The sequence below is a fragment of the Xenopus laevis genome, chromosome 9_10S (genome assembly GCF_017654675.1).
Source record: "Xenopus laevis strain J_2021 chromosome 9_10S, Xenopus_laevis_v10.1, whole genome shotgun sequence".
Lineage (NCBI taxonomy): Eukaryota > Metazoa > Chordata > Amphibia > Anura > Pipidae > Xenopus > Xenopus laevis.
The window spans coordinates 116,909,681-116,937,351 of record NC_054388.1 but is presented as its reverse complement, the minus strand read 5'-3'; the positions used below and the strand labels follow the sequence as shown (position 1 = coordinate 116,937,351).

Below are 27,671 nucleotides of genomic sequence, written 5' to 3'. Positions count from 1 at the left end.
TGCAGTGATTGGCTGATTTTGTACAGAAACACAAGCACATGTCTATGTCCTCACCCGGCCACTATAGGTGACCACAAGCCTGTGCTTTCATCTTTTTCACCCCTGGATCCCTCATGGAGTTCATGCAAGAGCCTCTGCTGATATTTTGGAGTTATAACAACCCGTATCCCCTATAGTAAGAAACCTTGATCTATGGAAAGCTCTTCTCTCTTTTCAGAATATCACTTGGGCCAACCTTTGTCTGTCCATAAGAGGATCACGACTTTGCAAGAAATAGGTAGTTCCCCTGCAAATACAACTTGAAAACTGACACCTTCTTCATGGACATCTGTTGTATGTGGAAGCCGTGATAAAGTATCTGCATTCCCATGATCCTGACAATGTCTATATACAATATCATAGTCATATCAAGTTCCCAGCGTTGCATTCAAAGTTCTGCCAGTGTTGGAATGGCCGTAGTTTGTGACCAATGAAAATTTCCTTCCATAAAGATATTTAAAAGTTTTTTTTTTACTCCTAAAATCATACTTTGTGCCTCCCGCTCTATTTGACTATAGTTGTGGTGAGTTTGAGTTTGGGCTCTAGACACAAAAGCAATTGGATGTTCTTCTCCATTAGGCAGTATATGTGATATAACTGCTCCAACTCTATAGGGTGAGGCATCACATGCTAATCTTAGTGGCTTATTAGGGTCACTTGCTGTTGGTTAGTCTTTGCTTTGCATCCTCAAATGCTTTTTCACACTCAGCTGAGCAAGTCCATCGGTATCTTTCTGCAGAAGGTCATGTCCAGGTTGCAGTAATGTGGACACATTTGGAAGGAAGTGTCCATAGTCATTTAGCAACCCTAATAAAGAGTGTAGTTCATACACATTTGTAGGTGAGGGTGCAGTAACAATAGCAGTTGGTTTCTGTTGGGTGAAGACCTTGTGCCTCTATGTAATAAACTTTATACTGACAGACAATTTTACTCACACCCAGATGCTTTTAATTTTCAGAAGATCTTATGTAACAGAGCCAAGTGCTTTTCAACGGATGAACCTGTAATGAAAATGTCATCCAGAAAACAGACCACATGATGGATTCCTTGAAGAATCTGATCCATCGCTGGTGCCGTTGATAGTCCAAATAGCAAGTGCTGGTATTGGAACAAACCCTTGTGTGTGTTGATGGTAAGATATTAATCTGGATCCAGCTCTAGCTGTTCATAGGCATTTGATAAATCAATGTTGCTAAAGTATTTGCCTCCAGCAAGTGTAGTAAACAAGTCCTCCGCATTCACTAGTGGGTAGGGTTCTGGTTCTACACAACGTCTGACTTTTGTAGTCACCACAAAGTCTATTAGTTTTGTTCTTTCTGGGAACCACTACAATTGGGACAGTCCAGCGGCTGTATTTTATTTAACATGTGACACAATATCATAATATTTTAGTATTTCTCCACAGGTTCTATGAGGGCATATGGCAAGGGACGTGGCTTCTGAAAAATGGGTTTTGTATCTGAATTTACTGTGATAGTTGCTTTTAGCCCCTTTATAGGGCCAAAGAGACAGTCAGGCTTACTCAACACCTGTTCCTAGGGTCAGACTGGGGGGCCCAGTTTAGCTTTATGCACTTCAAACAATTTCTACCCAAAAGGCTGGGCCTGTCGCCTTTCACAACCTATAAGGACAATGGAAATGACTGACCTTAATATATTATTATATTATTATGATTATAGGATCTCAGGTATAAGACGTGAGATGTAAATGTGAGTTGTGTAGTGTATCAAGTAACATGTTTACTGGATGTCCATCCATAATATTTGTTTTATTATGGGGCCCAGCCAATCAGGGAGCAGCTCTGGGCCAGGGCCCACTGGGTTTTTTCCTGGTTTCCCTCATTTCCTCATTGGCTGTGACTCTCATTTCAACCTCCTGGATCTGATCTGATGAAGGGGTGGTTCACCTTTAAGTTACCTTTTAGTATTATAGAATGGCTAATTCTAAGCAACTGTTCAATTGGGCTTCATTATTTTTTCTATAGTTTTTTTTAAATTATTTGCTTTATTCTTCTGACTCTTTCCAGTTTTCAAATGGGGTTCACTGACCCCATCTGAAAAACAAATGCTCTGTAAGGCTACACATGTGTTGTTATTGCTACTTTTTATTACTCATCTTTCTATTCATGCCCTCTGCTATTTATATTCAAAGCAGTGCATTATTACTAGAGTAATTTGAACCCTAGCAACCAGATGGCTGAAATTGCAGATTGGAGATCTACTGAATAAAAAGCCAAATAACTGAAAAAACACAAATAATAAAAAATGAAAGCCAATTGCATATCTGTTGTAGGTATATGTTTCCTGGTGTTCATGCCTAGCTCCCCCATGCACAGCGAGGTTGATTCACTCCATCTCACACGGTTCAGATCCTCATGTAGGAACTTGTACAGCTAAAGTCTATCCAGGACCTGGTTGAACTGTACCTGCTGCTGGGGAGATCTGTTATTAGCAACAAGCAGGTGGATTGGAGCCATAACTGGACTTGGTTGGTTATTGTGGTGCCTTCAGCCTGACAGTGAGGAGACACTTCTAACAGTTCATCTTCAGCCAATGGAAATGTCTTTGCCCCAAGGGTAAGAGCAGTGAACATCTTCCAGGTACCCCAATGGCTTATTTGAAACTGTGAGCAGATGCCCCCCAGATGGCACAATCTCTTCTGAGAAATGTTATGAGTTGAGGGCAGAGGTGAGACATAAGGCACTTGGATCCCTTGATCTCATATCATTTGTATTTGAGTACAACAGGCTCCAACAGGTTTCCAAGCTGAGATTTATCAGAAGGTCTAAAGGTTGTCAAACATGGGCATAGATCTGTTCATTTGGTGAGGCTGGCCAACTTAAGTGGGCAATATGAACTGATCGTAGGTCCTACGGCCCAATGATTGGATCAGAAGGCCAGATATCGATTGGGAAAGCCCATTGGAGGGGCCCATACACTGCCCAATAATCTGTCAACTGGCAGCTTTTATCGGCCCCTGTACGGCCACCTTAAGGTTACACTAAATCCTCCTTGCCCTGTTGGACATTTCCCTTATGTCTTTAATCAGGGAATGTGATGTATAAGTGGAGTCTGAACTGGTGGCCCATAGATCAATGGTCAGACTGGGCCAGTGGGACACTGGGAAAAAACCTGCTGGATCTCCTCCCCATGGACTCTGCCAACCCCGGTTTCCCTACAAGCAGGCAATTAAGCAAGAGCGGGGGCAGCGACATAGAGACAATGACGGGGCCGGATTGGGCCAGTGGGACACCGGAAAAATCCAATTGGCCCAAAACCGCAGATTTTGCGGTGCAGCTGAATTACTTGCCCAATGAACTTTATCAGAGCTCAAAACACAACCAACTCTAATGGCTGATTTTATTTTCAAAGTTAAACAATAATAATAATAAAAAGTTTGAAAATCAGAATTCTGCTGAATCAGCGCTATTGACTTCCCCCGACCGTATCCCTTTAACGGACTCCTAAGAGTTGCTTTAGTGGCCCCTGGTGGGTTTCCATGGTTACAAACTCAGAAATAATCCCATTAGAAAGAAGAAGCTGTTCACCGTATCTGTGGGTTTATTTCACTTAATTTCAGTGACTTGTGTATGTGCTGCTCTCGCCCCCAGACCCCAGGGGTGAAGAAATGGAGCTGACACTTTGGCTTCATTCTTTAATCATAGAGACGTCATCAGTAAATCATTTGCACATCTTTATGTGACCTTTAAACTGGGGGGGGGGACAAGAGACATGCCAGGGCCACACATGTAAGTGTATATTTAGCCCCCCCCTACAGTCATTATTCGGTACAATTTGCAGCTATTTCAGAAAATTCACGGGCAGCCGAATTCCACATATTCTTTCTTGTGCTGCGACTTCCCAAATCCCAGTCCCACATGAATAGTCCACTAAATGTCATATAGTCCTTCATCTGTGCAATGGGCCACTTGCCACCAAGCCCTTCCAGTGATTGGCTCTTGCCCAGCTACAAGCCCTCAGGGTGTTCAGATCGGGGGGTAATGCTCCTGCTTTGTACTGTGGGACACTGACCCCTGGGATATCACTGGCAACCCTGCCATAAAGCAAAGCAAAAGCTTCTCTTTTTCATTCGAAAGGAAGTAGAAAGAGTCAGGTGCGCACCAGGAAATGAGTTCCCCATGCAGGGACACAATGTGCCAATATGTTTAGCAAAGCTACAGTTTCACAAGTTCTTTTCAGGCACAAGTGACCAATTTGCTCTGTCAGCCTCGGTTTTTACTCTATGTCATATTATTATTATTATTGTTATTATTATTATTATTATTATTATTGTTATTGCCAGTATATTCCCAGCACTCAGAGGTTCCAGCTCTCAGATTTGCTGCTTCTTGCTCTGAGTGTGACTCCAGGGCTTCTATATTAGTGAAAATGATTGTCAGCCTCACAGTGATACTCTCACCCAGATAGTTGGCCAGACCGACCAGATGTAATTTCTCATTGGTCCCTGGGGGTCAATTCAGACCCATTGGGAGAAGATCAGAGCAACAGCCTTGGGGAAGCCTTGTCTCCCATGAATATGTATGTGAAGCCGGTCAGAGTCGGGGAGGAGGCCATAGTTTTGAGCTCATACACAGGCAAATAATCTGCAAGAACTTCCATCCCTGAAGACACAGACACATGGGGCCATTAGGGCCAATTACACAATGTATTGCTCTGAGGTTGGATCTCATAGGCTGCAGCTATAAAGCTCCAAATAGCGACACCATCACTGAACAGCCGTCCATACCCAGCCTTATTCAATGACTCTGTCCCTTTAAGAGAGTTAAGGGAAAGTCCCCTCTGTGTTTGCTCTTCAGTTTATAGTGGTATCACTCATCCCCTGAAGTTAAATACTGGGCACATGAAAGGGCTTAAAACAGTGATGAGAAGCTGACACTTCTACTGGGTAATTAAGGAGACACTAATGAGTTTCCTGTGGCTCCCAGTGCCAATCAACGTATCACTTCTTGGAGACAAACTACATTTAGTTGTTATTATGTGTCACCAGAGGTTCAGGTTTCAGGTATTTATTGGATCCCAGTGCTCCCTGCTGCAGACTGGGGGTACCACAAGGGTTGGTCACCCCTCTCTAACTTTATACTATCATAGTTGGTAATGTTTCTTTTCTGGCATTATCTCATAGTCCCAAATGCCCCCTCAGAGTTCCTAAATGAACAGACCAATGACAAGGCAGCTCAGAGTTTAAATTATTCTTTAATTTCAATAAATAGCTATAAGAGATTCCTCGTAGTTTTCTCGTGTCCGTATCTCTGCTACAAGCGACAAGTCCCTCGCGGGGCTGGAGAGGAATCAACAACGTGACACTGCACTTTACACAACACCGACCGTGTGTTCTTCTCTCTCGCCGAGTTCGACTAGAATTTAGCTCTGGGATGTCCGGATTGGGGAGACCGGTTCTATATGTACAGTATATTGGTGTGGTTATGGGGGGGTCGCTTTATAAAAAGGGTCATGTATGGAAGATTAAGGCACTTGGCTACAGAACAACAGCCCATGAATTCCATCACCCTCGGGACCAGGTTTAGAGAACCCCAAGTTGGAAGACTCTGGAGAAGGGGTTTGGGGGAAAGGTTTGGCAGTGATGAAGAAGAAGAAGAAGATGAGTTGTTGGTTGGGGGAAAGAAAAATAAAAATGAGGATTTGGGCTGAGATCTGATTTTTTGTAATCAGTACAACGTTGAGTTCCCTTTACTTTACTTTTTTTCTGTGAAGAGAAAAAACAAGAGAGATAATGAGAATTCTGGGTCGTAATGCATATTATCCCCCGTCATGGCCTTTAACTGCCTCACAACAGCCCCACAACAGCCCCACAACAGCCCCACAACAGCCCCACAACAGCAAGCCTCCTGCTCTAAATATCCAAGAATCGATGGAAGCAATGGCAAACCAACATGGCGGCCCCATGTGTCATGAAGTCATTTTTTTCATCCTATTGATAATGAATATCCATGGAGCCTGAGCTGTGTAGTTGAAGGAGGCTACTTACAGGCTTCCACGCTCATTAATATGTTCATTAATATATTCATTTAACATATTTATCTTCGATAGGAACCATGGATCTCATGCAACTTACCTGAAATATTGAGACAAGCTACAAATAAAGAAGCTTCCACAAATTAAGACACATTTGTTCTGAATGCATCTCTATGCTAGACTTTGATTGGTACAAGAGTCAAGGCATAACCATCAATATAAGTCTTGTCCTGAATACCTATGTACCCTCCTCTTCCTCACCAGTCCTGACCTGAATACTAATCTACCCCCCTCTGACTCACTGGTCCCAAATAGAATACCTATCAGCAATGAAAGATAGTGGACCCCTTCCATGTGTCTCCTCTGAGCCATAACAATCAATATAGATTTATAATGGAACATTAACTCCCACCAGTGTTACATTTCCAGTCTACAACTCAGGACAATATCCAACACATTGGTCATTACAGCTCATTGGTTATTGCTGAGATTCTAGGTTCCTTCAGGATTCTAGAAATGAGTTTTAATTGATTAACTGTAGAGGAAGTAGAGGAAACTTTACACCTAAGCCTGATGTAACAAAGTCTCTAATAAATGTGCCAGTCAGTTTGTCATATTGGGGTACCATGTCTTTACTAACACACGAGTCCTGCAAAAATCAGCTGCAGCAGTAAATCTGAGCAAAGGACAACATGATGCCACATAAGAGCACAGACACATGAAGTGCTTTACAGAAACAGAGGCAAGTGGCACAGCATAGCCACCAATGGGCACAATGACACCCCCCTAAGCACAGAACGAGTAGGCGCGGAGCAGCAATTGTTCTGGAGTGGAACCATCAGGTGAAAGGACAGATAAAGCAGGTGTGGGGTGGAAGTGATTGTTGAGGGTAAGTGTTTAGAGAAAGGGTTATTCAATAAAGGGACTGTATTACATTAGGGGGATCTACAGAAATATATCATTGTAAGGTTCATCAAGTAAGGCAACCACAGGTATTCATAGTGGGTTCCCCCAGTAGGGTACAAAGTGAAGTGGAAAAGTAATGGTAGTAAATAGTAATTGATTAGTTAGAAACCATAAAAACTTATGGTGCTCTTCTGTATTCTGTAAAGATCAAAGTGACCATAAAGTGTCATAGTATTCAATATGTGTATGACTAACAAATAGTAAGTGGCTAGTAACAGAGCCATGGTTAAGTGGGTGAGGCTATCATACTAAAGGATTGGAAATAGAGAATCATGGGTAGTCTTGCTGAACTGCTCTGTGCTCCAATGTGCCCAAAGTGAACAGGCAGCATGATGGTGGAGACTATGAAGTATCATTGTAGTGAAAGGCAAGTCTAACATTAGTGGACCATAAGTATGATGGCATTGTAGAATAGGTCAGATGGTCATGGAGATAAAACTTATTAGTTTCCTACAAAGTGACATAGAAATGTCACAGAGATGGGCAAGAGGTTTGTGAGAGAATCACAGGAACTTATGGTGAATCCACATGTCACATACAGGGAGTGATGTCCCAAGAGGCACCTGAATTATCAGAACATGACCAGAAGCCAATGGAAATACTGTAGGTTGTGATGGGGGAGCATAGTGGAGAGGAATAAAAATGGGAAGCCAGAAAGCCTGTTGCACAAAATAAAGATGGCTGAGACAGGAAGCGCAAGAATTATGGGATACCTGTTTGGCAGGAACAAGGAGGTGGAGTGGTAAAGATTATACTAAGGGAAAGGATAAAAAGATTAGTCTTAATAGAGATTAAAGTAAATAGTGATGAAGTTGCTTATGAGATATCACATAAAGGCATAAAGGAGAACTGAAACCATGTAACCTCAACCTCAAAATCAAACTGAAATAAAACAAAAATCTTCCAATAAACTCTCATAAATTTCATTAGACCGGTTTTATCTCCCCCAAACCTCAATCTCAAGTCTATCATTTTGTCAGTAGGTAAAATAGGGGGTATTGACTGCCTTTTACCTGTAAAACTGGGCTGGCATAACAATAAGGAAATACAGTGGGTCAAGAAGAGACGGTATGTTGGATCCTACATGGATTGGTAAACAGCCCTTGTTCTAGGCACGGACAGGGGTTGGACACAGGGGCGAAACTACAGAGGAAGCAGACCCTGTGGCTGCAGGGAGGCCCAGGAGGTATAGGGGCCGCATGAGGCCCTAATTAATGAGCAATTTCAATATATATTGGTAAAAAAGGGCAATTTGTGGTTATGTTGGGGGCCATAAAATGAATTTGATGTGTAACATCTAGTTACGCCACTGGTTGGACAGATATGACTATTTCATGTTGAAGCCAGGGAGAAGGTTTAGACAAGACTATTACTCTTCCAGTCTTCAGAGTATCAGAACTGATACAATTGTAATTGAGATAAGGAGGGAGAAGTAATTATCCATAGTGATGAGAAGAGAGAATCGGGTTTGTCCAGTTTCTACACCAAGCAGGTAGAGTGTACAAATCAGATATCAGTGCTCATTTCAGATAAACATAAAGGCATATGGTGTCCTTAAAGATTCTTTTAGAAATGGTCAATGTTGTCTCTGAGAATGATGGCAAAAAGAAGAGGCGGGACTTACCTTCCAGGTAGTTCCGGGCAACAAATTTCAAAAGTTCATCCAGTAGGATGACAGGGATGGAAATCTTCAGGACAACAAGCCACTTAGTGAGGTCCAGAGGAGTCAACTTGAAGATCATCTGTAGGGAAGAATGTTGTAGTGGTTCATCAAGTGAACTCAGGAAATGAAATCTACTGCTAACCTTACATGGATCACTATGCTACTCATGGTAAATACTCTAAGTGTCCAAAGGTTGTTTGTATAACTTGTTCATCAACATCATATAGAATAAGTTGCCTCACATGATTCTGTATTAGCCAATGGCTGTATTTTGCTATCTCAAATTACTAACATTTTATACCAAAAGACACATTAAGACATATTAAACCAGTTAGCAACTCCTTGGATGTTGCTCCCAGTGGCCTCAAAGTAGGTCCTTATTTTCAAATTCATGGCCTGGAGGCAAGTTTCGATTGCATAAAAACCATGCGTACTGCCAAACAGAGCCTCATTTAGGCTGCCAGTCCTCATAGGAGTTACTAAATAGCCAATCACAGCCCTATTTCGGCACCCCCAGTGACTTTTTTTCTGGCTTGTGTTGCTCCCCAAATGTTTTTTTGGATGTGGATGTGGCTCATGGGTAAAAAAGGTTGGAGACCCCTGGATTAAACTAAGTGCCAGAAATGTCCATTTATTGCTTTTTGTCATCATTAGGACTTGATGGTGTCTCATTAACAGGCTGTTAATGTTCAGAGCATCAGGGATTGCTACATTTGGAAGATCTTTTCCAAGGGAAATAGGAGTTAATGATTAGCAGCCATAATACCTGAAATGTTTTTTTACGTGCAGTCATTATTATTTCTCTTGATATTTTTGAGAAACAGCTTATTTGGTACGGATGATGATACTGACATAAATAAAAACTGACCCGTAGATAATTTGGCTCTACAGACAAAATCATATGGAAACAACTCTCAAAAAGCTCAACCTCAGTACAAAAGGAATCTTTTTATAATGATTTACTTAGATAGAAATAGAGATGGTCTGAAGGTTCTGGTTTACTTACGGGAAGTGGATCAACATAGAGGATAAGGAAGTGGAGGGACATGGACAAGCAAATAGAGCCCAACAGCCAGAAGTTCACCCATGGGGGCATCCTGATCAGAGACTGGTTCTCTGACAGACTGCAAAGGAAAAGATCATCGATGAAAGGGGCAGGGTTAGGGACAAACATTTTATGAGATATGAGAAACAAGGCTTTGTGTAAGAGAGAGGAAGGGACACAGATATAGCAAGAAGTCTATACTGGGACACATTATGGGACACCAATAGAAAGTTTTGAAATGGTTCTTACCTGTTGAGGGCATTGCACATTTCAATGGTGACCAGCACAGACAGAGCCATGGTCATGGGTACAGGAGACTCAAAGATTTCGCATTCCAGACCCTCAAACTCAACATTTTCCTCAGTGCATTGCATGAAATGGCTCTGCAAGGGAGCAAAGGTGGTTTTAATAAGAATAGCGAAAACATGTCTGTAGCTAGAAAATAAAAGATTTTTGGTATTTTACTAGGAAAGGACGTCTACAGAGGGAAATGAATTTACCGAACCATCTGTCACACATGGCCACTGAAAGCCATTGTTTTAGTGCAAAATCAGTATGGCTATTTGTTTAAGATAGTGTGCCACCATAACAAGATGTTTATTCTCCATCTTTCTATTCTGGATAGAGAATAAAAGCAACAAGAATGTAAATTTGGAACTGTTTGTAAGTAGACAGGAAGGATAATGATGTACAGAAAGTGGGTAAGTAAAAGGAAGAGTGGCACAGGACAGGGAATAAAAAAAGGTATCCTCACCAGCTGGTAGAAAGTAACTTCAGGTCCATCATCGGCATACATGAACCACCAGGCAGCTGCTCCAACAGTGGCAGCACCCACATAAGCTACAGATACAAAGTGAATCAATTAAGAGTCATAGTACAGACCCATTATACCTTATTTTTTAAAGAATCCATTGTGAGATAATTCAGGTAGCTGCAGTGATAAATGATGTGCATCATTACCTCCAATGGCCAAGTAACGGAAGAAAAGCCATCCACTGATAAGGGGTTCCTTGGGGCTACGAGGTGCCCTGTCCATGATGTCCAGATCTGGGGGGTTAAAGCCCAGGGCTGTGGCTGGCAGACCATCTGTGACCAAGTTGACCCACAGCAGTTGCACAGGGATCAGAGCTTCAGGAAGACCCAGAGCAGCAGTCAAGAAGATACTGAAGAATGGAAAGAAGGTAAAACAGGACCAGTGAGGGATTTCGTCTAATGCACTTTTCTTTCAGCAGAAATTCAACAGAGACCTTGTTTGAACTCACCAGACAACCTCTCCTACATTGGAGGAGATGAGGTAGCGGATAAACTGCTTCATGTTGTTGTAGATGGCACGGCCTTCTTCTACTGCAGCCACAATTGTGGAGAAGTTGTCATCGGCCAACACCATCTCAGAGGCTGTCTTGGCCACAGCAGTACCAGAGCCCATAGCAATACCAATCTCAGCCTTTTTCAGAGCTGGGGCATCATTCACACCATCACCAGTCTGTGAAAGGAAAAATGATACAATGACTTGCACATCGAGACACACACTCTGCATCCTCTTTGACACAAGCTTGAAGGGGGGGTGGAAACATTGTTAATGAAGGACATATAGGTTCCCAACCACTGCTGGGTTGTGTTTAGTGCTAAATATAAAAGTATTTGATGAGTTTACAGAAATGTTCTACTAAATGGGGTCTGAAAAATATAACAACACTGGGCGGGGTTCTTGGGGGCGGGTCTTGTTCCACCACTGGTATTGATCTGATCATAAGACCTTATGACTGTTTTGCTGTTGGCTTGAAAACATAATCCACAAACAGACGACTGCACACAATGACAAAACCAAATAAAGTAAAGTAGACATGGAACACCTACATATCAAATAGTGGTTGGAGAATGGAATTTATTGCTTTCTCGGCATCACTAAAGAGGTGGCGTGATTTAGCTTTCCGAGCTCAGTATGAAGTACTCACCATAGCTGTGATCTCATCAAAGGATTGCAGGAACTCTACGATCTTGGACTTGTGTGAGGGCTCGACTCTGGCAAAGCAAGAAGCACGCTTGCAGGCCTCTCTTTGTTCTGCTGGGGGGAGGTCATCAAACTCACGTCCAGTGAAGGCAAGTCTAGACACATCATCATTTTCACCAAAGATGCCAATACGACGGCAGATGGCAATAGCTGTGCCTTTGTTATCACCAGTAATCATAATGACACGGATACCAGCCTCACGGCAGAGCTTGATTGAGCCCATAACTTCTTTACGAGGGGGGTCCAACATACCCACACAACCAACAAAGGTAAGATCAGTCTGGAAGAAGAGAGTCATGGTCAATGATTATTTGCAGTTACCCAACTTTGCAAATGCCTCATTAAAGTAATATGAAAGTACACTATCCCCTAATTTAAATGTTTAATATTGTCTTAAAATAACTTCTAATGAACAGTTGATTGCCCTCTTGTGCTTAGCAGCGGAGTCACAAAGGTATCTTTATGATTCAAGATTTCTAGGGTTTGCAGAAAATTAATAAATCAAGTATTATTATCATCACTGATAAGCCCACAATTAAAGTTTAAGCTCTACCTCATAGTCAACAAACTTGGTGGAGTCCTCAAGCACCATGTCTTCCCTCTTGGGTGGGGTGTCCCTTGTAGCCAGAGCAAGACAACGCAGGGTGTCTCTGCCTGTTCCCCATTCCTTGATCACAGTCAAAATCGTATCCTTGATAGCTGAAGTAAGTGGAACACGGGTGGTGCCCACACGTACGTAGTTGCACCTGTCGATAACACCCTCTGGGGCACCCTGTCGAATAAAATAATACATATACATTGAAGGCGGAAAAGGGGGTGCAGAACATGTTTTACTTGACCTACAGCTTTATATCATCTATTGTAGTGATAGAATTATGCCAAAATGTCACCTTAACAAACATCTTGTTGCCAACGGCAGCTCGGGAAGCTTTGGCTGGGGTGCAGTAGACAGACATTGACTTTCTGTCACGGGAGAATTCCATGGTGAACTCTTTCTTCATCAGTTGCTTGATCACCTGTGGATATTGGGGGTGATTTTTCTGTTAACAGGTGTTCCCTTTATCACTAAGCATTGTGTGACATGAAGTTGTTTTTGTGGCATTATAGAGTACATTATAGTCCATCAAGAGACTTTTAGTTCCTAGATGAGCAGATATTGATCAGCAATAGCCCAAAATCCTTAGGATTGGAAAGACCTGGTCCCAGGCTTACAATACTGGAGTTACATGACACTCTGCTGGCTGTATATAATCCTACAATGGCAGCTGCTTGGGGTAGTAGGTTACAACATGCTATCATTAAGTCTTGTTCATGACAAGTAGGAGGCAGGTGAACGGTGTAGCAATGTTGCTGATACATTGCAGGCTCTGTGTTGCATAATATGGTATCAATAACATTACAAGGTTGGCAGCTGATGGAACATATCACATGATGTGACTTATTTCTGGGAATGAGAAAGTAATATGCCAATAGTAGTTGGGGAAATGTGGGTATGAACGAAAGGGTTATGGCTATAAGTGGTAGGAATTGGAAGTAGTAGGCCTTTTGTGAGGAGGCTGGTACAGTTTATATTGACCATCAATGGTGCTAGATTTCCACATTGGCAATTCCATCAGTACTCACAGAGTTGCAGGCATTGGCACGCTCCACCTTGGACAGGCTCCTCACGTCTGTGTTAAACACATTCATTTTCTCAACAAGAGTTGTCAGTGCAGTCTCAGTGGCTTCTCCAACCTTCTCAAAGACTCCTTTGGACTGTCAGGGAAATAAGGAAGGTCAGTATCATTTTCTATGTTGAGGCTTAGAATTAGCACAACCCTCACTTGCTGTAAATGTCAATGTGTCAAATGTTGAAAGGCCTAAAACAGAATCACATCATTTATAGACCCATCCTATACCTCCCACAGACCCAGATTATACAGCAGGGTGCACTGAAGACTCAGGAATGGAAATCATAACACCAAGCAGTTCTGGCCCAGAACCTTTACAATTAACTACAACAACCTCTCCAGTATATTTCTATTAATTTAGAACATTTAGTTCTGGCCCAGAACCATTTCAGCATGCAAACAAATAGGGGTTAAGGGAAAATCTAAACATGGCAGTGTAGGAGATGTTAATCATCTATGTGTTTACCTCATTAAAGTCAAGAGAAGAGTCATTGCAAAGTGCACAGATTGTGGCCAATTCAACCAGCCCATCATACTGGCCAGCTTTCACAGTCTTATCATTCTTCAGACTGAGATATCACAGATAAAGATTGGAAAGAACATGGCAGTGCAGGGTGACATGAAGGTAAAATCGGTATAGAGAAAGAAAAACAAAGAAAAACAGAGAGATGAAGATGAGTTAATTGAAAATTGGAGAGATAAGCATGAAGGTGACATTAAGGTGATGAAATAATAATAATAAAGTGTACATTGGATGTGAGAAATGGTAAGGCAAGACATGGGTTGGACATGGAAAATAAAGATAAGCAGTGTACTGATACAATTAGAATGTAGAAAAGAAATGATGGATTGAACTATGAAAGGGGTTGATGGTAAGTTAGAGCTTCCTTTTCTATTCTAGCCATCAGCACAGTGACACTATATGTGGCATGTTCTATTTTGATCCAATGGGGTTGGAGAGAAGATGTTGAGTGTCTGTGGTGAGATGTGTATATAAAAGACAGTAAATAGACTCACACTTCTCCCTCAGGGGCGTAGGTGGATCCTGTGATGGAGAACTCATTTAAGGAGCAGATGTCACCATCAACTTTGTCAAGCACGAACATCTAGGGTCAAGAAAACAATTCTTAAGTTTTCCAAAAAGACCAACCATTGAATTGCAACTGTACTAAATGGACAAAGTGATAATAATCTATGTTATTTAGATAATGCTCAACTTACTCTGCAGACAGACATCTGGTTGGTGGTCAAGGTGCCAGTCTTGTCTGAGCAGATGACAGATGTGCAACCCAAGGTTTCTACAGAGGGTAAACTCCTCACAATAGCATTCTTCTTGGCCATACGTCTTGTACCCAAAGCCAGACAAGTGGTGATTACAGCTGGGAGACCTGTCCATGGAAATGGATTGTGATTAGATTCTAAAACATGGTCATTAGAACTTTGGTCGAACTTCTGTGTCAGTGATTAACTGCAAACAAAGCTGAATTAAGATGGCAAAAGTGTACAGGGTTATATATATATATATATATATATATATATATATATATATATATATATATATATATATATAGGGACAATAAGAGACCTACCCTCAGGAATAGCAGCCACAGCCAAGGCCACAGCAATCTTAAAGTAGTAAACGGCGCCCTTGATCCAAGAGCCACCGTGGATGGGGTCATTGAAGTGTCCAATGTTGATCAACCACACAGCAACGCAGATGAGAGAGATAACTTTGGACAACTGCTCTCCAAACTCGTCCAGTTTCTGCTGCAGGGGGGTCTTATCTTGCTCTGTTGCAGCCATTTCATCGCGGATCTTGCCAATTTCTGTGTTGGGCCCTGTGGCAATGACAACACCAATAGCCTTGCCAGCTCCAACATTGGTACCCTGAGAAATTAGTAAACAATGAGAATAGTGAAGAAGGTGTAAGTCCAACTACTACAGATAGATTCCTGGAGTATAACAAACTCTATGAAGCCACAGTCATCTGAAGCTCCTCAACTTGAAAAAAATGTTGTCCAACTACCACAGATAGATTTCTGGAGTATAAGAAATACTATGAAGCCACAGTCATTTGAAGCTCCTCAACTTGAAAAAATGTTGTTCAACTACCACAGATAGATTTCTGGAGTTTAAGAAATGCTACGAAGCCACAACCATCTGCAGCTCCTCAACTTAAAAACAATGTTGAGTTGTTGAACTTGCACAGGGCTTCTTTGTTGTGTGCTTTGAGCTATCTGCTGGAGGCTCCATGAAAACCTCAGCCTACTCTGCACCAGTGCCCGATGCATGTGTATAGCAGTATACTGCATGAACCTTTAGCACAAATAGTGCTTGCATCAGGGGTTGGTAAATTAATCCTATCATTTTGGGATCAGATGGGAGTATGGTAAATGGAGTTACTCACAGAGAACAGCATGTTCTTCTTATCCTGGTTGACAGCTCTGGGGTCAGGGACAACTTCTGTGTGCTTGATGACGGAAACAGACTCTCCTGCAAGGAATAGACATTTGAGGTAAAATATTGAAGTACAGGGAAGACATGAATTTGTAAAGGTTCACTTGGGCAAGGCTTCATCCCTGTGACCTTACCTGTGAGGATGGACTGGTCAATACGGAGGGTGGTAGACTTAATGCTGATAAGTCTGATATCTGCTGGGACTTTGTCACCAACTGAAAGAGAGGGAAGACATGAATAATGTAATTCAAAACCTTTCACCCTAAGTTCTTGTAATGGAATAATTACAGCCCCAAACCATGAGAAGAGCCTCGATTTACTGTCTTGACTATGACAAAAGACCCTACTCCCATAAACTATTTAGATACATGTTGTTTGTATTATAAATATTTGTAATTGAACATTTCTCTTGGTAAAGCTTGAGAGGAGAGAAAGATTGAAAGGTTGCAAAGATGGAACTGAGCAGCATTTGAAATAGGAAAAATAAAAATAAGAGATCAAAAGAGATGGAGGTATATGAAAAAAGAATAGGGATATTGGGATGTATCATGTAATGGGACAGAAATAAGAAGATTAAGAGAGGGATATTTTCAGAGGGCCAATAAACTTATCAGAAAGTTATGGTGATACCCCTTCCAAAAGTACAAGCTGGGCACGGCTTTCTCATTTCACCCGTTATACTTTTATACAGATCAGAATAGGAAGAAAGCAGATCCAAGAACATGAATTTTGTGAGGTCCTCCAACTCACCAGCTACTTCCACAATGTCTCCTGGCACAATTTCTCTGGCCTTGATTCTCTGCACAGACTTTCTGTCACTACGGTACACCTTGCCCATCTCAGGTTCATATTCTTTGAGGGCCTCAATGGCATCTTCTGCATTTCTTTCCTAGGGGCACAGAAAGAGGCACATGTCACTATGAAGGTCTGTATACAATCAGCTGGTGTCTACTTAAACTCTCCTCTTTCTACTGTCTAATAGGTTTATAATATATTAAGGGACCCGTGAGTGAAAAAGCAAATTAATGCCACCCTCATTACTGCTCCAATAGACTCCCAGAAGAGGACATGAAGACAGCATGTCAGAAGTTCCACTACTGTGACCATCAAAGAGTGCCCTGAAGGCAGTCCAAGACCTGCACATGGTCCTGTTTGGTGCTCAGGACGGTGAAAGCTCTAAGACGGCGTGATTTGGACAACTGTCAGTCTCAGTAGAGCTTTCATCCATCTATGTAGATTTGTAGTCAGCGGGGCTAATCGACTAGCAAAGATGCTAAAATGCACTACTGCAGTTCCCCATAGCATCCAAGCAATGACAATTATTTTTCATCCACTTGTGGTTGGAAAATGAAATTAAAGGTCTGATTGGTTGCCATTGGTAACTTATGTTAGCTAATCTGCCCCCCTAAACTGTTCTGAAGCCTGCAAGGCGTAAGTACCTGCCAGACGCCGACAACTGCATTGGCAATGAGGATAAGGAGAATGACGAATGGTTCAACAAACGCTGTGACGGTCTCTTCACCTTCTTCAAACCAGGCCAGTACCTGTGAGAAAGAACTAGTTATTCATTGGTTGGTACTTCTGTAGATATGAGTCAGTATCCACCAACTGGTCACACTGGGCCATGAACTTATTAGAACCCATCAGGATATACAACCTGCTGCTATTTCTTAGACTTGGCCAAGAACTCACCCACCAATTGGTTTGTTGGACTAAGGAAAACAGTGTCCTGGATATTTTCAGAAGCTACCCACCTACTTATTTGCACCCTACAATAATCCTAGAGAAAACAGCCTCCTAGATCTTTTGTAGAACTAGTTGGAACCCTCTCAGATTGTTTATTTAGAAACAGGGAATCAGTCTGTGGGGTAGAACCACCAACCACCACATGAACCACGACCAAGACTTGGACCTTGGCTCTTGTGAGTGACCTCTGCTGAAAGCTGCTACAGAACCTCAGGTTCACCATGAATCTCTTTAGAAGCTTTAATAGATCAAATAATTATTGGGGGTCTTTGTGTTGTGTGTCTAATGGACTGATGATCTGACCATGGCCAAGTAGCTGGGAGTTAAGCCGGGCTCAGCAGGAAATATGGATGTATTCATTATAGGTATGACATGTTTGTGCCCAGTGGCACCAGTATTACAGTGGCTACAGCAGTGGCACTGCTCATTTATTATAAACAGCTCTTGGGTTACATTGAGTTACATTTACAGCTATTTTATGGGCCCCTCTCAAGCCCCATGCAGCTGTCTCTCTGAGAAAACACTTGCCACCCGGGGCTGTCACTCACAGGGGGCTCGGCCCACCCTCGTCCCTCTCCTCCTGAGCTCTCCCCGCCGCCAGCTGTCTGACACTTGAGCTGGGCCCTGTACGGATCCTGTTCTCTTCAAGACAAATTTAACTTGCAGAATGTGCCACTCGATGGGAAAAGATAAGGTCAGGGGGATCGTTGGGTTAACCCTTTCCTGGGGGGCAGCCACAGCCTTGGCAGGAGGTACATTGAGCTTGGGGTGTAGATGTTTGCATGTATGATGTGAGATACTCACGAATGATATACAGGCGGCCAACAACAGAATCCTGACCAGTAAATCTTCAAACTGTTCTGCCACCAGTTCCCATATGGACTTTCCTAGAGACGGGGAATATAAAGAGTTAGTGAGTGGTCCCATGCGCAGACCCCTCTATCATCTCACCCTTTATCCTGAGTACATTCATATGATACATTTATACTACTGACATTGTGCAATAGAGTGGCCCTATATAGTATGGCCCTATGTAGTACCCATAAGTGTATTTACTTATTAGCCAACAGATTGGCCCTTAGGAACTTGGCCTGTGCTCTTGTTGTGTGAATGGTCAGTTACTTGTAACACTCTACCAGTGTATTTACTGCCCGCTGTAGCCATGTGTTGGCCAATATCTTATTCTTATTCCATGAGACATCAAGTCTCTATAACCAATGTATCCCATGTGTAGGGGAAATAGATTGACTCTGTCTGGAGCCCAGTCCATATGTCATCAATATATCTTACCTTCCTCAGCTGGAAGTTCTGTTGGGCAGGACCAGGTTGGGCAGAGGAGAGAAGAAGAGAAAGAGACAATCAGTATAAAATACTCAGACCCCCAGAACCAAAGATGATACAAGATTCCATCCCCAGACATGAAGGGGCATCACCAGGGGACTAGAGGTACTGCCCAAGAAATGACACCAGTCTCTTCAGATCCAGTCCCATTGTTATAATATCAGCTCCCCTCTCCTTCTCCTCTGGGCATTAGTTACCCCATTAGTTACAGTGGAGAGATGGCAATTGGGCTCATACATCATCAGACTCATTTTATTCAGGGTCTCACTGTCAGTTCTTTGGGCCAGACAAGAGGCAAGGTCCAATGTCTGTCACTACCCTCCCAGACTGGTTCTGTCTATACACAGAGAAACATTCATTTCATTGGGCACAGATAGAACTCAGGTAGAAGAATTAGACACAGGAGAAATAAAATCAATAAATTAACATTTGAGAGATAATTCCTTGAAAGTGATGTAAGTAAATAAAAAGCAATCATAGGTGTTACTTGCCCTTTGTTCTGTGGGTTATTTTGGCCCCACTGGGTTGCACTTGTATAGGAATAAATGAATAGAGGGGTCGCTGGCAGTGCCCCTGGGTGGCATGGGATTGGTGGAATGAGGACAGGGGGATCAGCACAACAATGAAAGGGTCCCACAAGGGAAGGGCACAATTACCCACTGACAGTTGGGATCCCCCCACCACCTGGATTTATTGTTTATCTGCTGCTGTTAGACTCCGTCATCATTAACCTCTGCACTGCCAGGCCTTGCTCAGACTCATATAGACTCATATAGCCTCATATAGCCTCATATAGACTCATATAGCCTCATATAGACTCATATAGACTCATATAGACTCATATAGACTCATATAGCCTCATATAGACTCATATAGCCTCATATAGACTCATATAGACTCATATAGACTCATATAGCCTCATATAGACTCATATAGCCTCATATAGCCTCATATAGACTCATATAGACTCATATAGACTCATATAGACTCATATAGCCTGATATAGACTCATATAGACTCATATAGACATTCTTCTAACTGCCATGTGGTCTTGGTACTGGGGCCCATTCCTCTTCCAAATCTGCGCCCCATAAGAACAAGCACAGGGACTAGGAAACCCCAGCCCAAGAGGCAGCTGATAATTAACTGGGGAATTGATTAACCTTTAAATCTAGAGGCTGATACAGGGGATTTCACCATCAGCAAAGGAAGGGTTTGTTTAATGTAAGGTTGCAGAAAGGACAGGTGAAACAATTAGAAGTAGTTGATCCGGGGAGAGAACCAATAGTCAATTTGGGAATTGAAGGAAATGCAGCCGCCCTACTGGGGGTATTTGCCCCTCTGGATCAATTAACACAGAACTGTGGAACAGCTGAGCCAGAGTCTTTTCTCAGGCTGAGTTACTATTTTCAATAGAAGTTGGTGATGAACTTCACTGTTTGTGTTCAATAAACAACATGAATTTTGCAGAAACCCACTGTGTTTGATTGAAGTTCATCACCACCTTCTATTGTGTATTCCCTTCTTTATTAGACGGATGCACTAGTGATTGAACTTACTACTTGAACCCACTCACTTTCTACTGAGTTACTATGCTGTTACTATGATGTTACTATGCTGTTACTATAATGTTACTATGCTGTTACTATGTTCTTACTATGCTGTTACTATGCTGTTACTATGATGTTACTATGCTGTTACTATAATGTTACTATGCTGTTACTATGTTGTTACCATGTTGTTAGGTCAATACGTGTGTAACAGGATAAACTGATGAAATGGTGACTGAGCTGAAAGTGTATAAATCCCCCTTGTGCCTGGTTATGTCACCCAGCGACTGTGCCAGTGGGTATAACTAGTGGGTATAACTAGTGGGTATAACTAGTGGGTATAACGGGGGGGACAGCGTGTTCTGCTCATTTATCCCTGGATTTCCCTGTGATGGGCACATAACCCTAATCTTAATGTTAGTGGGGAGCCCCTCCATTATGGCTACAGATTACCCCCCCCCCTTACCCTACCCCTGCCATAGACCCCACCAGCAACATATTTAACCCTTACCCAGCCACATTCCAATTGCACCAGAGTCTGGTGACCATTATCCTTCCCTCCAGGAATAACAGCCCCCCAATATGACTGCCCCCTGTCATGGAGACCCTAAGGGGCAATGGGAGGGTCAGCACAAGCAACAATTACTGGGAAACATTCACTAAAACTGGGATTTCTTTATGGTACAGTGAATATATGGGAAATGTATTTATTTTATTTATTATAATATCTATAGCTGTGTGTCTGTCTATTATCTGTCTGTCTGTCTGTCTGCTATATCTCTCTCTCTATCTCTCTATGTATATGTATGTGTCTCATGTATGTAAGTGCTTGTCTGTCTGTCTGTTGATCTATTGATGACATGTGAGTGTGTAAGTGAGTAGCATTGTGAGTGTGAGTGTGTGTTGGTGGCATGTGATGTCTGTGTCTGATATTGGGGTGCGCGGGGGGGGGGCAGGCTGAGGGTGTCACTAAGAAGTAGGAGGAGTCAGGGGGGCACCTTGCAGTAATTAATAGCTGAAGGACACAAGGACACGGCTGTTTAAGGAGACTGACATCATGGGCAGGAGGATCACTTACCCCCTGTAGCCCTTGAGCAGCTCCATCTGAGGAGTGAGGAGAGTGGGACAAGTGAAGAGTCAGCCTGTGGGTTATTTTAGTATCTGCCTGTATATAATTACACCTGTGGGGCCCCCTGTGCTGCTGCTGCTTCTTCTCCTCTCCCTTATAGTAATGCTGTGCCCCCCCCCCACCAATGGGACATTTCTACTCAGTCACCCCCAGAAACATTACGAGACACTGAGAGGGACTTGGCCAGAGCAATTGGGAAGCCCGGGGGAGGGGTGATCCAAGAACCCCCCTGTCTGTACAGCCAATAGGCCCCTAGGCCCCTGTAGGGCCACACTAGGGAAATGTATCACTTTGCATTGAATTGTATGGGATATAGAGTTGTATAGTGCACTAGTGATACTTGTGTGAGTGTGAGTGTGCACTACATGTTGTACAGTGGCTCTGTGTGTCTCTACATGATCAAGTGCAGGTATGTGAGTGTGAGTGAGTGGGTTACAGATGATACAGAGAGGGCAGAGGAATAAAGTGGAGACATTAGTGATCACCCAGAGTCCCATAAAGTGGGGAATTTAGTGCACCCAGATGCCTCCAGCCCTGAAATATTGAAATCATGATCAAAGTAATGGGAGACCCGAGCTGCTCCCCCCCCCCAGTACAGACAGTCACTTCCCCAAACAGCTGCTCCCCCCCCAGACTTATCTCTCCCGGGAGGTGTCAGAACCACAGAGCTGACTCTCTCTCCTGATTTGGCTTTCAAAGCTCAGAACAAGCCGGGGGGAAAGGGCTCCTTTATCTCTCCCTGAGACTCTCAGCCTGGGCCCCTTCCTTCTTTCTGACTGTCACTTCTCTCCCTGATCTCTGTCTCACTCTCTAGCACTCACTTTCTCACCCGCATCCCCCGGCTTATCTCTCTTCTACTATCTCATTCCACCCCTCTGTCTCTCACACACAAACCTTCTAGCTCTGCCTGTCTCTTACTGTCTCCTTCTCCTTATCTCTTGCTCTCTGTCTCTTTATTCCTGACAGTCTCTCTTTTGTACCCTCTTAATGTCCCGCTTTCCCTGCCAGTCTTTCTTGCACTCTTGCTGTCTCTTCCCCCCTTTCCTTGCCAGTCTCTGTTGCACTCTGTCTCTATGTCTCTGTGTCTCACTGTCCTTCTGTCTGAGCTTTGCTGATGCCTAAGTTGGTGCCATTGGATGCCCATCAATAAGCTTCTTGTATTCAATCACCCAAACCTCTTCCCCCACTTCCCCCAGCTGATTCCCATAGGGAATATCCAAGGTTTGGGGCACATGCTGGGGCCCCGCAGGCATACAAAGTGACACCCCATAAAGAGAAGACAAAAGTTCTCACCATTGGGTCCATACTTCTCGAAGTTCTTCTTGACAATTTCAGGCGACAGGCCAGTGTTCTCGTTGACCCCAAAATAGGCCAGACATTCCTCGGTGGTCTTGGCGTGTGCGTTCTCCATCCTTGCCTCTCAGCCCCCCTGGGCTCACGTTGTCCGTAAGTTTAACAAAGTTCTCCTTGTCCCCCCACGATGGGCAGATCCCCCCTTGTCTGCAGCTGAGCTTTTTGCTTCTGGAGCCGTGGCTCAACAGTTCATCTCCTGGTCCCTCAGCAGGAGAAAGGGACAACTCAGAGCCCAGACCCAACACAGATGCTGTCAGAGAGACTCTCAGCTGGAGCGGCGCTTATAAGGCAACTAGGACCCCCTCACCCCAGCCCCGGGCTCCCATTGGCTGCTGACACTGATGATGTCACAGCTTGGCATGGACACGCTCACCAGTCAGTTGGATGGGACTTTTTGCTGACTTGTATGTGTGCATTGTATTAGTGTCACACACTTACACACACACTGAGCTGTCAATCAAAGGCATGGCTCCACTGGGGGTCCCCCCTCCCTCCCCAAACTCATTCAAGTTATTTCTGTCACTTGTCCATAATTGTTTTATATTTATATATTTATTTATCTCTTCCATCATTCTCCTTCCGCTTCATCTTTGCCTTTTCCTCACTAGTAAATTCCTTTAGTTCTGCGCCCAAGTGATTTATTGGCTCATCCCTCCCCCTGGCACAGCTTTATGGGCTACAATGTCACAATGTGGCAGTTACAGGTGCCCAGACACCATCCCTTATACCAAGATTTGTGCCAGTGTTTAATAAACTGTCACATTACACTAACCCAGAGCAGGGACAGGTCTAATATCCCAGTCCTATAAACACTGACACTATATAAACTGTCACATTACACTAACCCAGTACAGTTACAGGTGGCATTTACCAGGTTGGTGCCAGGCTTTGTAGGACTAGTTAGTATTAGTATCTGACAGTACCCAACACAACTCTGGGGTGGCATTACCCAGCCTGGCACATTACACTAACCCAGCACAGTCCCATTTATATCAATGTAGATTCTGAGTCCATTCCCAGTTACACGGCTGATGTTTCATCTCATTCACAGCTCATTAACCCACTAAGCACTGGCTCTTATCAGAGGCAGACAAAGTGGCTCTTTGCTTCTGAGATAAAGTGGCCAATCTCCCCCCCCCCAAATCCAATCTCTGCAAATAAGTCACTTGTCCCGTGAGCCAACAGCAGCCCCTATAGTAACAGTGAGATAATAACACAGGAGCCCCTATAGTAACAGTGAGATAATAACACAGGAGCCCCTATAGTAACAGTGAGATAATAACACAGGAGCCCCTATAGTAACAGTGAGATAATAACACAGCAGCCCCTATAGTAACAGTGAGATAATAACACAGGAGCCCCTATAGTAACAGTGAGATAATAACACAGGAGCCCCTATAGTAACAGTGAGATAATAACACAGCAGCCCCTATAGTAACAGTGAGATAATAACACAGGAGCCCCTATAGTAACAGTGGGATAATAACACAGGAGCCCCTATAGTAACAGTGAGATAATAACACAGGAGCCCCTATAGTAACAGTGAGATAATAACACAGGAGCCCCTATAGTAACAGTGAGATAATAACACAGCAGCCCCTATAGTAACAGTGAGATAATAACACAGGAGCCCCTATAGTAACAGTGGGATAATAACACAGGAGCCCCTATAGTAACAGTGAGATAATAACACAGGAGCCCCTATAGTAACAGTGGGATAATAACACAGGAGCCCCTATAGTAACAGTGGAGATAATAACACAGGAGCCCCTATAGTAACAGTGAGATAATAACACAGGAGCCCCTATAGTAACAGTGAGATAATAACACAGGAGCCCCTATAGTAACAGTGAGATAATAACACAGGAGCCCCTATAGTAACAGTGAGATAATAACACAGGAGCCCCTATAGTAACAGTGATGATAATAACACAGGAGCCCCTATAGTAAACAGTGAGATAATAACACAGGGCAGCCCCTATAGTAACAGTGAGATAATAACACCAGCCCCTATAGTAACAGTGAGATAATAACACAGGAGCCCCTATAGTAACAGTGAGATAATAACACAGGAGCCCCTATAGTAACAGTGAGATAATAAACACAGCAGCCCCTATAGTAACAAGTGAGATAATAAACAACAGAGCCCCTATAGTAACAGTGGATAATAAAACAGAGCCCCTATAGTAACAGTGAGATAATAACACAGGAGCCCCTATAGTAACACGTGATAATAACACAGGAGCCCCTTATAGTAACAGTGAGATAATAACACAGGAGCCCCTATAGTAACAGTGAGAATAATAAAAACAGGAGCCCCTATAGTACACAGGAGATAATAAAACCAGGAGCCCCTAATAGTAAACAGTGAGATAATAACACAGAGCCCCTATAGTGAGCCCCTATAGTAACAGTGAGATAATAACACAGGAGCCCCTATAGTAACAGTGAGATAATAACACAGGAGCCCCTATAGTAACAGTGAGATAATAACACAGGAGCCCCTATAGTAACAGTGAGATAATAACACAGAGCCCTATAGTAACAGTGAGATAATAACACAGGAGCCCCTATAGTAACAGTGAGATAATAACACAGGAGCCCCTATAGTAACAGTGAGATAATAACACAGGAGCCCTATAGTAACAGTGAGATAATAACACAGGAGCCCCTATAGTAACAGTTGAGATAATAACACAGGAGCCCCTATAGTAACAGTGAGATAATAACACAGGAGCCCCTATAGTAACAGTGAGATATAACACAGGAGCCCCTATAGTAACAGTGAGATAATAACACAGGAGCCCTATAGTAACAGTGAGATAATAACACAGGAGCCCCTATAGTAACAGTGAGATAATAACACAGGAGCCCCTATAGTAACAGTGGATAATAACACAGAGCCCCCTATAGTAAACAGTGAGATAATAACACAGGAGCCCCTATAGTAACAGTGAGATAATAACACAGCAGCCCCTATAGTAACAGTGGGATAATAACACAGGAGCCCCTATAGTAACAGTGAGATAATAACACAGGAGCCCCTATAGTAACAGTGAGATAATAACACAGGAGCCCCTATAGTAACAGTGAGATAATAACACAGGAGCCCCTATAGTAAACAGTGAGATAATAACACAGCAGCCCCTATAGTAACAGTGAGATAATAACACAGGAGCCCCTATAGTAACAGTGAGATAATAACACAGGAGCCCTATAGTAACAGTGAGATAATAACACAGCAGCCCCTATAGTAACAGTGAGATAATAACACAGGAGCCCCTATAGTAACAGTGGGATAATAACACAGGAGCCCCTATCAGTAACAGTGAGATAATAACACAGGAGCCCCTATAGTAACAGTGAGGATAATAACACAGGAGCCCCTATAGTAACAGTGAGATAATAACACAGAGCCCCTATAGTAACAGTGAGATAAATACACTAGGAGCCCCTTATACGTAACAGTGGGATAATAACACCAGGAGCCCCTATAGTAACAGTGAGATAAAACACAAGGAGCCTATATATAAACAGTGGATAATAACACAGGAGCCCCTATATCAACAGTGAGATAATAACCACAGAACCCCTATAGTACAGTGAGATAATAACACAGGAGCCCCATCTATAGTAACGAGTGAGATAATCAAAACACAGACCCCATATAGTAACAGTGAATGATAATGGAACACAAACGAGCCCCTAATAGGAACAGTTGAGATAATAAACACAGCAGCCCCTATAGTAAACAGTGAGATAATAACACTCAGGAGCCTCTATAGTCAAACAGTTGAATAACACACAGGAGCCCCTATATAAACAGTGAATAATAACACAAGGCAGCCCCTATAGTAACAGGAGATAAATAACACAGGAGCCCCATATAGTAACAGTGAGATAATAACACAGAGCCCCTATAGTAAACAGTAACACAGGAGCCCTATAGTAACAGTGAATAATAACACAGAGCCCTATAGTAACAGTGAGATAAATAACACAGGAGCCCCTATAGTAACAGTGGGATAATAACACAGGAGCCCCTATAGTAACAGTGAGATAATAACAACAGACTATATAACAACACGGAGCCCCTATAGTAACAGTGAGATAATAACAACAGGAGCCCCTATAGTAACAGTGAGAATAATAACACAGAGCCCCTATAGTAACAGTGAGATAATAACACAGGGAGCCCCCCTATAGTAACAGTGAGATAATAACACAGCAAGCCCCTATAGTAACAGTGAGATAATAACACAGGAGCCCCTATAGTAACAGTGGAGATAATAACACAGGAGCCCCTATATAACAGGAATAATAAAACACAGAGCCCATAGTAACAGTGACCCCTATATAACAGTGGATAATAACACAGAGCCCCTATAGTAACAGGAGCCCCTATATAGTAACAGTGAGATAATAACACAGAGCCCCTATAGTAACAGTGAATAATAACACAGGAGCCCCTATAGTAACAGTGGATAATAACCACAGGAGCCCTATAGTAACAGTGGATAATAACAACAGGACCCCTATAGTCAGTAACAATGAGATAATAACACAGGAGCCCCTAACAAGTAACACAGGAAGCCCCTATAGTAACAGTAACACAGAGCCCCTATAGTAACAGTGAGATAATAACACAGAGCCCCTATAGTAAACAGTGAGATAATAACACAGGAGCCCTATAATAAGAGTGAGATAA

The 27,671-nt window shown here is 42.9% G+C and overlaps 1 protein-coding gene across 2 annotated transcripts; it reads right to left on the bottom strand.

Moving 5' to 3' along the window:
* Window positions 1-5,233: 5,233 nt before the first annotated feature.
* atp2a1.S (ATPase, Ca++ transporting, cardiac muscle, fast twitch 1 S homeolog) lies at window positions 5,234-23,227 on the bottom strand. Of its 2 annotated transcripts, none has more exon segments than NM_001086935.1 (22): window positions 5,234-5,763; window positions 8,623-8,740; window positions 9,668-9,785; window positions 9,956-10,089; window positions 10,461-10,546; window positions 10,667-10,869; window positions 10,969-11,189; window positions 11,662-11,997; window positions 12,271-12,489; window positions 12,608-12,733; window positions 13,341-13,472; window positions 13,854-13,956; window positions 14,405-14,493; window positions 14,609-14,775; window positions 14,977-15,274; window positions 15,795-15,880; window positions 15,979-16,059; window positions 16,595-16,733; window positions 17,284-17,388; window positions 18,395-18,477; window positions 18,881-18,898; window positions 22,904-23,197. In NM_001086935.1, coding segments are annotated over 22 exon segments (2,991 nt in total). In that variant the 5' UTR covers window positions 23,022-23,197; the 3' UTR covers window positions 5,234-5,752.
* Between the last annotated feature and the right edge of the window lie 4,444 nt (window positions 23,228-27,671).

Coding starts and splice junctions, on each gene's coding strand:
- atp2a1.S (XM_041577649.1), bottom strand. CDS start 23,021: ATGGAGAACGCACACGCCAAGACCACCGAGGAATGTCTGGCCTATTTT. Junction 16,734..17,283: donor CAGTTGTCGGCGTCTGGCAG/GTACTTACGCCT, acceptor CTGTGCCCCTAG/GAAAGAAATGCAGAAGATGC. Junction 14,776..14,976: donor TGTGGCTGCTATTCCTGAGG/GTAGGTCTCTTA, acceptor TTCCATGGACAG/GTCTCCCAGCTGTAATCACC.